The following is an 11,547-nucleotide window of genomic DNA, read 5'->3' as shown; positions in this document are numbered from 1 at the left end:
CACGTAAGCCACGTAGGCAAGCTGATCTAACTATTGGCAGAACTCCTTGTGATCTTCAGAACACAGAGCATGAAAGGCTTGTGAGGAACTGCTTTGAGGCTAGTTCTCATAAACCTTTCTATCTACCAAGGTGGTTATCATGAGACAGTATCTTATCACCTGAGATCTTGTGAGGTATGAGGCTTTCTGTCCTCCTCCCCCAACTTAGGGCTATACAACTGCTTAGCATGGAATTAGCTCCTCTGCAGCAGGGTGTCCTACCACTCATGCTGTAGCCATCTGGCCCCTTTTGTTTCAGTGTTACACAAGGGACATGAGCTGGCATCTGTGGCTATTCCTGCTTTTGCTGTCTATGTAAGTAGCAAATAACTTTGACTGGAATAAGGGTTCATTACTGGCCAAATCTGTCAGCCTTGCCTCTGGGAAAGGGAAATTACAGGCAGAAGGAAAAGCAAGCAAGTACAAAGGCCCTGAGGTGGGAGCTTGCTTGGTATGTGTAAGGAACAGCAAAGTCAGTGCAGCGGGAGCAGAGAGAGCTGGGGGACAGGTGGCAGAAGGTGAAGTTGGAGAGGTGACAGGGGCCTGGTCCTGTCAGGACTCACTGGCCATGGGGAAGACTTTGGCCTTTTTCCTGAAAAAGCTGTAGCCACAGCAGGGGTCTGAGCAGAGGAGGCCTTTGGGTTGACTTGATTTGTAACAGGACCCTCTCTGGCTGCTGTGAGGACAGAGGAGGGGGCAAGGACAGAAGTAGTGAGGAGGCCACTGCAGTAGTCCCGGCAGTGGTGGCAGTGGATGTGGAGAAGAGAGGTCAGATTCTGGATAAATTCTGAAGGTGGGACTGACAGGATTTGCTGACAGATCAAAAGAGGAAGGTGGAGGAGAGAAAGTACTTGGTATGAATCCATACTGGAGAAGCTCACAGAGTAATTTGGCAGTTGGTGTTAAAAAGTCCAGTGGTTAAGGGCAAGAATTCTGGCACCAGGTGGCCTGGGTGCAAGTCCAACTCCATCACTTATTGTGTGACCTTGGGCAGGTCACTTAATCTCTTTGACTCCATTTCCCCATCTGTGACATGGGATAATGTACCACCTTCATAAGGTTGTTGTGAGGATTAAAGAAGGTTTTCTTTCTTTAAAGTGGTTAGAATAGTACCTGGCATAATGTGCTTGGTATTAGTAATATTACTATAGGATGAGTTGGCATGTTCACTGCATGAGTGCACAGGAGAGCGTTCCAGATCCCAGGAATGGTTTGTGCAGTTTTCAAAGGATGTGCAAGAAAGTGTGGCTGGAACAGATTCTGATCAAGGAAGAGCAACAAGGGATGAAGTTGGAGAGGAGGCCTAAGAGGGCAGCTTCTCTTCACAGCAACTGGGGGCCATTGTGGATTTCAGGGTGTATCTACCAATGCAGGAGGTTGGAAGAGAGACAGGAGCAGAAATTTATTTGGGACTTGATGCAGAGGAATGCACAGAGAGAGGAGAGAGAGGGATGGGGCGCTATCGTCAACACTGCTGGCTGATTACCAAGTGGCTTCCAGTGTCCAGGATAAGAAACTTAGTCCAGTTCTACTTCCTGCCTGGGTCCAAATGCTAGTTCTGTGGCTATGGACAGTAAACTCCTTTAGGGTTCACTTTTCTCACCTTGAAAGTGGAGCTCAATGTCGCACCTACTTCATTAGGGCAGTTGTGACAATTACATAAGATGGATGTAGTAAGAGCTCAGTAAATGCAGGTTGTCACCAAAACCAAATGGGGCTTATCCCAGGAAAGCAAATTTGGCTTAACATTTAAAAAGCAATGAGATATAGTTCAGTGTATTAGCAGGAAAAAAAATGGGAAGAACCAAGGGCTATGCCTGTTTAGCTATATTGCCTGGGACTGAGGTACCAAACCCAGGGTCCAGTCTTTCCCAAGCCTACAGTTGGGCCCCAAATCCATTACTGGGTAAAAAGAATTGAGATCTGTCTACAGCCATGGCACCCTGAACGTGCCTGATCGTGTCTGATCTTGGAAGCTAAGCAGGGTTGGATGGGAGACCACCTACTTGGATGGGATACCACCTACGAATACCAGGTGCTGTAGGCTTTAAAAAAAAATAAAAAAAAAGAATAGAAATCTTAAGGGCAGAGTGGCCCCAGTTCTAGCCAAGTTCTAGCCCTGTGAAGTGATTTCTCCTCAGAACTAGCCACTGACCATCCTCACTGGCCTTATCTACACATTCAGCATCCAGAGCTCTGTATCTCTGGTTCCTTTTTATTCAGGTTCTAGCTTAAATTTATTTTTCATCCCTCCCCTCTTCTCCCACAGCTGAGCAATACTAACCGAACTATTTTAATGATAGTACTGATTTCTAAATGATCCTCTTTATCATTTATCTTTCCAGCTAGAATGGCAGCTCCATGAGAGTGTGGACCATTTGTCTGAGTTACTGCTGTCACCTTAGTGCCTGGCACCCAGTAGGGACTAGATCAATATGTATTGGAAGGCTGGCTCGCTGTTTCGGCTTGCTGGGGGTGTTCAAGTGGTCAATGAGGTTTTTCCCTACTGTAGGAATCTTGATTCTGACTCAGGCAATGGAGAATTATCACCATTAAGATTTTGGGGATTTTGAGAACTTTGGCTTCAGAGGTAAATATTTTCCCATCAGGAAATGGTAAAATTTAAGTTATGACCTTATGTTCTAATTTGTCCCATTTAGGAAGAAACTTCGGAGATGAGATAAGTGAATAAGAATTCAGCGTCTGCACTCCAGTTACACCTCAGCTCCATGTTGCCTTGATTCTCAGCATACCCTTGTCACCTCAAGCTACCCAGGCTTTCCCTCAAATCATGCTCAGTTTGTTCCTGAGGATGGGGATCAGCTTCAGGTTTCATTTCAGCCTGAGTTAGTAATGAAAAGCGGCCCCAGCCAGTGTGGTCTGTGCTCGCCTTTGCAGTTTTAAACATTGAAGGCCAAATAGGCAGGAGGCTCATGAAGGAAAGAGAAGTCCATAACAGAAGTGCTCCTGACTGTTTCTGCCACCATTTGAATTGCTACTATGATGCGGTGTTATCTTCAAAGAACTCTGGTTTACCTGTCTTTTCTATCCCAATCTAGTTTAGTTTGTTCATTTGGCTAAGACCCTCAACTGTCATTCTGACAATAAAGTAGCCCTGATCCTGTTAAGAGTGAATGGGACTTACTGTCCCCTATGGGCTTGAGTTTCTTTCTAGATGTCATGATTGTAACCAAGGTCACTCACAGCCTCCAGGAGCTGATACTCATGACTTGATACCCCCAAACCTGAGACTCCTTTCTCTACCTACTGACCTGCCATTTATGCTGATAAACTCTGTCTCTTTCTCTCCAAGCTCTCAACAAACTAAAAGTGACTTCTATCATCAGCTTGTTGTGCAAAACCCATTTTTAATCCAATGAGAGTGTGTAAATACTTAAGAATAAAAATTGAAAAACTGCAGAGCACATAAATGCAAGAGGTGGTTATGGTCATTCTAATTCACATTATTTCTGCACCAGATCTAACCTCTGGCAGATGGATCTGTTACTGGGAGAAGTTTTTAAAACAACTAACAATCAACATTTAGTGGGTATTTTCTCTGTCCCAGATGCTAGTCTAAGTTTTACAAGTATTAGCTAATTTAGTCCTCACAATAACCCTATGAGGTGGTGTTTTTAGATGAGGAGACTGAGTCACATAGACTAGTCACTTAGTTACATAGACAAGGGAGGTGCCAAGTTCAATACAGTGTGGTTTTGCTAGTACACAAAAAAAGAGCGATATGTTTTTAGATGTGTCTCCTTTCAGGTAGCTTTAGAACATTGTTCAGATTATAGTATTTGTCATAAAAATAGTGTGAAAAATAAGTTTTGAGAATTGTGTTAGTTAATTGGTTTAGTAGGAAGCTACTAAACCTTGTATTTCAACTTTGTAAATTGTATATCCTGATCACGTTAAGATAAATAGAGATGAAGCTTCCTTTTGAAGTTGAAATAAAGATGCTTCAGATAGGCTCCTGGAGTCCACACCCCCAAAGTTTGTTGTGCCTAACTATGTCTTCTGCCTTTACAGACTCATGTCCAGAACAAGCTTCCTGGGAACACCAAGCCCAAACCCCCTCCCCATCGTACCTGCACCCTTCTCACAGAATGGACTTTTCTCAATCCAGGGATGCTCGGAGGCCCATCAGTCACTCTAAGAACTGGAGAACTTTCTAGGGCCCTCTGCATGTGTAATTATGTTTTATTCTGTGCTTCAAAGCTTGCTTGGCCAAGATTGTGCTGCTAACAATCAGCTTATACCACTCTTTTAAAATAAAATCATGGGCTTTTTTTTTTGGAAGTCGTATTTCTGAATTTTAATGAGTGATTTGCATAATTGCCCCTATCCCTGTTGTCCTTGGACATTATTCTCATGCATACAAAAGTGCCATTAGGGACTGGGGGGCGGTGAATAGATCTTGAAGGGCGGAGCCTCCGTCCTTGCGCCGGAAGTTACTGTCCCTTACTACGCATGCGTGGTTCTCCCACGCTCTGGGGAAGATTCCTATCCGTTCGCTCTGCGCTTGGCAGCTCTTCCTGGCAGCAGGCGGCCATCTTGCTTGGAGCCAGAGAGAGGGAGAAGAGAGACAGAAGGAAAGGGCGACACTGCTCTCAGGGCTGCCCCGGGGGCCTCAAGAGCCGGAGGCAGCCCTGGAGGTGGTCCCTGATCCCGGGCCCTGCTCTTGGACCCAAGAAGGGAAGGCAGGGAGCGGTGGGGGCAAGATGGGTGGGGAAGGATTGCTAGGCAGGGGAGGAGCGTTGCTATGGCGACGTGGGAGAGGCGGGGTCAGGTCTGAATCGCTGCTGTGAGTCATCCCGGCGCTCGCTGGCAGGGCTGGGGTGATGTCCATAGTAACAGCCGGGTGGGGTTTCACGACATTCTGGCGTGGAGGGACTCAGTGTCTATGGCAACGATTGCATGGCAGAAGGGGCGAAACTAGATCCCTTCGCTTGAGACGCTGACATTCCAGGCCCTTGTCCTGCAGGCGCCCGCGGGCGGACACGCCGGAAGAGGAGGCCGGGGAATGGCCGCGGTGTGGCAGCAGGTCTTAGCAGTAGACGCGAGGTGAGCGTGGGATCGGAACCCGTGGGAGTTGAAGTTACTGTGATGCATGCTAAATGGTGATAAGTGAGGCTGGGCGGAGAACTTGCTTTATGCGTCTGAGTGGGCATGCCATAGGTGTGCATGCGCAGTAGCAGGGTGTCGGGGCTAGCCTGCAGTGAGAAGGGCTGGCCAGAGAGGGTCTTACAGAGCACGCTGGGAAAGTGCAGTTAGATGTGGGCATGCGCAAAGAGGCTATGTTACTAGAGCCTTTGGCAGGGGGTGATGGAGCTCAGGCTGTTGACCTGTTCTCCACCACTGCCCGCTAGACTTCTCTTATCACCATCATTTCCCCAGTCTGACCCCATCATCATTTCATACTCACTCTCGTCATTGCTCCACACTAGCCACCATCACCATGTCACACTAACCCCTACTATTGTCACCTCATCCAACTTCAGCAAAGCTGCAAACTGCCACCATTGTTGCCACACTGATCTCCATGCCCATTATTACTGTAGATTCACTCTTAAAACAGCACCAGAGAGACTTCCATCACCACTGCTGATCACTTGCCATCCTGACCCCTCACTGCCACACACCTTCTCCTTCCCCGTCCCCTGAGCTGATTGATTCCCTCTGTCCTGTGCCTGCTGCTCGCCTGCCTACTGCCATCGCAGGTACAACGCCTACCGCACACCAACGTTTCCACAGTTTCGGACACAATATATTCGACGGCGCAGCCAGCTACTGCGAGAGAATGCTAAGGCTGGGCACCCCCCAGCACTGCGTCGGCAGTACCTGAGGCTGCGTGGACAGCTGTTGGGCCAGCGCTACGGGCCCCTCTCAGAGCCAGGCAGTGCTCGTGCCTATAGCAACAGCATCGTCCGCAGCAGCCGCACCACCCTTGATCGCATGGAGGTGAGCTCCCTCCACACAGCCTGCCATACATACCACCTGCCTCTGTGTACATTCACTCAACAAACTTATCAAGCACTTGCTATGTATAAGGCATTGTTGCAGGTTCTTAGGATGAGCAGAGGGCAAAAAGAGACATGAGATAAGTCAATAAGCAGACAATAAACAAAATATACAGGTTGATAAATAGGCAATAAATGAAATAAATAGGTCAATAAACATAGCAAACCAGATAAACATATCGATAATTACCATGGCTTATAGTGAGGTGTACTAAGACCGAAAAATAAAGCAGACTAGGAGGATAAAACAAGACTGGTGTGGGTAACAGAGGGAAGCTATTTTTGATGGGGATCATGAGGGAAGGCCTCTGAAGAGACGAAAATTGAGCTGATACTTGAATGAAGCAAGAGACTGAGCTGAATAGTTCACTGTGGATGGAATTCATTCTTTGTTCAGGGAACATTTATTGAGTATCTACTGAGCAGGGCAAGGGCAAGAGCAGGGAAACTAGTGCAGAGGCCACCACAGTACAGGTGATAGTGGTGCCACTGGACGGGGTGAGAAGAGATCTGGTTCTGGATATATTTTGAAGGCTCCAGACCTCACAGATTCTTGAGGGCTGTTTTCAAGATACACTCACCTACACCCTCTGTTTGCAGGACTTCGAGGATGATCCTCGGGCCCTGGGGGCCCGTGGACACCGCCGTTCTGTCAGCCGAGGCTCCTACCAGCTGCAGGCACAGATGAACCGTGCCGTCTATGAGGACAGGTATACACCATGGGCAGCTGAGGGCTGGGGTTTGTGAGGAGGAGAGGAGCCATGGGGCAGTCGTGGGCTGAATGCTAGTATCTACCTCCTCTCAACCCCTCCCACTCCTATTGGGGCCCAGGCCCCCTGGCAGTGTGGTGCCCACGTCAGCGGCAGAAGCAAGTCGAGCCATGGCTGGGGACACATCGCTGAGTGAGAACTATGCCTTTGCGGGCATGTACCATGTTTTTGACCAGCACGTGGATGAGGCAGGTGAGCCAGTAGATGGCAGGTCCCATCACCACACATTTGCCCAAACTGTGACAACCACACAGTGCATCTTTTTCTGGAATGTAAAGTCTCCAGCCCACCTCTGAAGGTGGAATTGCCATCCATGAAACTTTTTACAAATCTAAAGCCCTCTGCAAAGTGGCCTGCAAAATCTCAGGTATTTTGTCTACCATAAAAGGGCTCAGCAGCTTAAAAGAGCTCTTTGCAGAAGGCTTCTGGGGTTGTGAGTAGCTTGAATGAGTTCAAAGCCTTTGCTGCAGAGAAATTCCCTTGCAAAAGACAGAGCGGGTTTTGCAGACTGCCAAGACCTTGGTAATTGTAAAGTGCTTGCTGAGATGTAGGAGCCTTTTCACATTACAGAAGTCTTTTGCAGTCCATAAAGTACCTGTTAAGATGTAGGGAGCTTTTGGCAGAGGGCTTTCTGGGGTTCCATCTCCCTTTCTCAGTCAAGGAAAGCCCCTTGCTGAGGCCACTGTGCCTAGTGCAGTGGATCCCGGCCTCCAGCTCCCATATCAGAACTTTTTGTAAATGAAAGCACCTGGTGAGTGTGCTGACTCCCACAAGTGGCTCCTTGGCATTGCAGTACCAAGGGTGCGCTTCGCCAATGACGACCGGCACCGCCTGGCCTGCTGTTCACTCGATGGCAGCATCTCACTGTGCCAGCTGGTGCCCGCCCCACCCACCGTGCTCCGTGTGCTGCGGGGCCACACCCGTGGTGTCTCTGACTTCGCCTGGTCCCTCTCCAATGACATCCTCGTGTCCACCTCACTCGATGCTACCATGCGCATCTGGGCCTCTGATGACGGCCGCTGCATCCGGGAGATCCCTGACCCTGATGGCGCCGAATTACTCTGCTGCACCTTCCAGCCGGTCAACAACAACCTCACTGTGGTCAGGCTCCAGGGCACCTGCTCTCTGAGGGCGGGAATGCCAAGCCGGGAGGGCTGCTGCAGGGCATCAGTACAGGGGGGTCACTCTAATCCATCGCCGCAGTGCCCTGGTGGTCAGACTCAGAGGGAGATGAGTCAGAATGGGGGTTGCATTTATTGGTCTGGGATGGCTCCACTGTCCCCAGGGTTGGAGTCACAGGTCTGGCACCCCTTCAGTCCCATCAGCAGTAGTCCTACAGTTTTCCAACTGCAGGGGCTGCTGGTTGTGGAGAGCAGGATTAACTAGCTGGAAACCTCATCTCGTCTCAGTGGCAGCTTCACTGTGGTCTGACCCTGGGATAGAGAGTCAGAGGGCAGGGGGCAGTGGGGGAAGGAAAGAAAAGTCTGGCCTGGCCCTGAGAAGGGAGTAAAGGGAACTGGGCGAGTGAGCCTGTGCTCTGGGATCCTTTCAGTTGCAGCAGCAGCAGCAGCAGCAGCCCTAGTGTAATCAAGGCTCCAGGAAGGACCAGTCAGGGAGCAGATGAACTATTATCATGGGTCTGGGATGGCCCTGTGCTTGGCTGACCACAGGGGGCGCTGGCCAAGAGGCAACACTATGGGTCTGCGACCCCCTTGGTCCCCAGAGCAACTGTCTACTCTGGTCAGATTGCAAGAGCCCGGTTCAGGAGGATTAGAGGCCTGGGTCACCTCTAGTCTACCTACCACTGCCCCACTGTGATTAGACTCCAGTAGGAAGCAGCAGGTCCCATCAGCAGCCCCACTGTAGTCAGACTCAAGGAGGGACTGGCTGGGAACAGGATGATGGTATGCGATTCTCACCCACAGGTGGGGAATGCCAAGCACAACGTGCATGTCATGAACATCTCCACGGGCAAGAAAGTGAAGGGTGGCTCCAGCAAGCTGACAGGCCGCGTCCTTGCTCTGTCCTTTGACGCCCCTGGCCGGCTGCTCTGGGCAGGCGATGACCGCGGCAGTGTTTTCTCTTTCCTCTTCGACATGGCCACAGGTAGACAGGCCCTAGGCCTGCATCTGTGTGCTAGCACTCACGCTCTCTTGATGCATAGCCTTCACCCTTACTTTTGCCTCCTCCCCACTCTGTTGTCACAGGGAAGTTGACCAAAGCCAAGCGTCTGGTGGTGCATGAGGGTAGCCCTGTGACCAGCATCTCTGCTCGCTCCTGGGTCAGCCGCGAGGCCCGGGACCCCTCGCTCCTCATCAACACTTGCCTCAACAAGCTACTGCTCTACAGGTAGGTGTCCCTTCTCTGGCTGCATGGAGATGGAGGGCCTGCTGCCTCACTGAATGGGGAGAGCTGGTCTTCTCTTCCTCCTTCTCCTCCTCTTCCTCATCATGATCATTATTTAATGATGATCTAAGTGCTAGCAACTGCTATTACTAGCACTAATAGTAATGTTACTAGCAATGTTAGTAATAGTACTAGTCATAGCAGTAGCTAGCATTTAGGTTGCTGTTGCTGGGGCCAGGCCCTCTTCAGAGCACCTCATATATATCACTTCATTTGATCCTCATAACGCTGTGAGGTGGGTGCTGTTATCATGTCCATTTTACAGATCAGCAAACTGAGGCATAAAATAGACTAGGGCTCCATTAGAGCAGTGGCTTTTCCTTCCTTTTTTTTTTTCTGAAGTGGGGGGTTTATTGTCCCTACTCACATATGTCATGTTACCCAAACATATTTCTTTCTCAGCCTGGGCCATATGCTGGAATGACCTGAAGGGCTTCAGAAGTCATGGCCAGGCCCCACTCCAGGCCAAAGATTTCAGAAGTTCTGAGGCAGGCTGAGCAATGGCACATTGAAAAATCCCCCAAGTGACATCTAGCCAGGCCTGAAAATGACTGCCCAGCAAGATGCTTGCTATTTTACTATTTTATTTTTCTTCTTCTTTTAAAAAATTTATACATACACACTTATAATTTTTAATTTAAGTGTACTACTAAGTTTTTTGCCTGTTTACCCACCCCCTCCCTCCTCTCCTCCTCACTACTGCTACCTCGACTTTCCCCTGTCACCATCAAGCATGTTAACAACTTTGTATGTACCGTTCCATACTTCGTTTCCTCTCCCATAGTCCTCAGCATGCATACACACCCACACATTTCTGAGGGAGGGTCATTGTTTTACAGAAGTGGGCTCCTTCTACATCCTTTTCCACATCTTGCTTTTCTCACCAGACAATGCCTGTGTTCATGCCACAAGTCACCTGCAATAGCTTCAGTTCATTCCTTTGACCGTGTGGTATCCACAGTGTAGGAGTGCCTTAGTGTGGTCAGCCATTTCCTCTGTGCCCATCTGAATGCCAGAATCTCTTAGAGACCTTTAGGAAGAGAAACAGTGAATTACACTGCAGAGGTTCCCCATTTATATCAACAGATGCAGTTTCCAAACTGTCACTAAACCCACGCACCAGCCCACACTTTACAGGTTTATGCAGTTGTCTCAAAATTGGATTTCATGAACCTTGAAAAGAACCCAAGTGCAGGGGTGGGGACACAGGCTAGCGCACCATTCGTCCCTCTCTGGGGCTGAGGCTGTGCCCCGACCTGCTCTTATCCTACCCGCAGGGTGGTGGACAACGAGGGGACCCTGCAGCTGAAAAGAAGTTTCCCCATCGAGCAGAGCTCACACCCCGTGCGCAGCATCTTCTGCCCCCTCATGTCCTTCCGCCAGGGGGCCTGTGTGGGTGAGTCCCATAGGGTTGGGGTGTCCAAGCTGCTGTGGAGGGGGGCAGGCACCAGGGCTGGTGCTGATCTGGCTCAGACATCACAGCACTCTGATGCCCTGACTGCCTGGGCCTCGAGACCTCTCACACCCACACAGCCCCCCACTTTGAACACAGAAACCCAACCAGCCCAGATACCTCACAACATGAGACACAGAACCTCCCTTTCTCTGCAAAGAGCTCAGAGACCTCACACTCTGGACACAGGACCAAAATTGCTAGGTGGTCTCCCATCTAGGGTTGGCCTCCCAGGCCCACCCAAGGCACACTGGGACCTCACACTTTGGACATAAATCCCTCAACACCTGAGTCACCTCAGAGAATTCACACCCAGGGCACCCTACCATCTTCTGTGACACCTCCTGATGGCCTCTCTCTCTCACCTGGGCAGTGACGGGCAGCGAGGACATGTGCGTGCACTTCTTTGATGTGGAGCGGGCAGCCAAGGCCGCTGTCAACAAGCTGCAGGGCCACAGCGCCCCTGTGCTGGATGTCAGCTTCAACTGTGACGAGAGCCTGCTGGCTTCCAGTGACGCCAGCGGCATGGTCATTGTCTGGAGGCGGGAGCAGAAGTAGGAGCCTCTCAGCCCCTGCCATGTCCACCTTCCCACCCGGCCCATGCTCCAGCTTTGTGTTTGTAAATAAAGTTCCTGTGGTTGTGCCGATAGCTGGCTCCCAGGGCTGCTGGGGACAGCATGAGGGAGAGGGCAGCTCTAGGCCCCAGGATGGGATGGGGTTCACTTATTTACTCATTCATGCATGCATTGATTTATTCACTCATTCAACAGCCATTTACTGAATGTCTGCCATGTCATAGGCACCACTTTAAGTTTTTACAGTCATGCATTGGACAGACATTACTGAGTACCTACTG

At 49.9% G+C, this 11,547-nt stretch overlaps 1 protein-coding gene across 7 annotated transcripts; it reads left to right on the top strand.

The window, feature by feature from the left end:
- Positions 1-4,521: 4,521 nt before the first annotated feature.
- On the top strand, positions 4,522-11,391 carry WDR13 (WD repeat domain 13). Of its 7 annotated transcripts, none has more exons than XM_039843752.1 (10): positions 4,522-4,737; positions 5,027-5,106; positions 5,763-6,003; positions 6,663-6,772; positions 6,894-7,024; positions 7,626-7,933; positions 8,758-8,938; positions 9,040-9,181; positions 10,516-10,634; positions 11,065-11,391. In XM_039843752.1, exons 2-10 carry the CDS (start codon positions 5,066-5,068, stop codon positions 11,247-11,249), a joined length of 1,458 nt encoding a protein of 485 aa, XP_039699686.1. In that variant the 5' UTR covers positions 4,522-4,737; positions 5,027-5,065; the 3' UTR covers positions 11,250-11,391. The 7 variants fall into 7 exon arrangements, with proteins under 7 accessions (XP_039699686.1, XP_039699689.1, XP_039699691.1 ...); XM_039843755.1 differs by having other exon boundaries at positions 4,522-4,742; XM_039843757.1 differs by having other exon boundaries at positions 4,524-4,697; positions 5,797-6,003.
- Positions 11,392-11,547: the final 156 nt, after the last annotated feature.

The sequence above is a fragment of the Pteropus medius genome, unplaced genomic scaffold (assembly GCF_902729225.1).
Source record: "Pteropus medius unplaced genomic scaffold, Ma_sr-lr_union100, whole genome shotgun sequence".
NCBI lineage: Eukaryota > Metazoa > Chordata > Mammalia > Chiroptera > Pteropodidae > Pteropus > Pteropus medius.
The sequence above is the reverse complement of the archived record's forward strand: the minus strand, read 5'-3'. Positions and strand labels throughout refer to the sequence as shown.

What these genes read in the sequence shown, in the direction of transcription:
- WDR13 (XM_039843752.1), top strand. Translation starts at nt 5,066, where the DNA reads ATGGCCGCGGTGTGGCAGCAGGTCTTAGCAGTAGACGCGAG. An exon ending in GTCTTAGCAGTAGACGCGAG is followed by an intron (nt 5,107 to 5,762) that starts GTGAGCGTGGGA and finishes CTGCCATCGCAG; the next exon opens with GTACAACGCCTACCGCACAC. An exon ending in CCTCTTCGACATGGCCACAG is followed by an intron (nt 8,939 to 9,039) that starts GTAGACAGGCCC and finishes CTGTTGTCACAG; the next exon opens with GGAAGTTGACCAAAGCCAAG.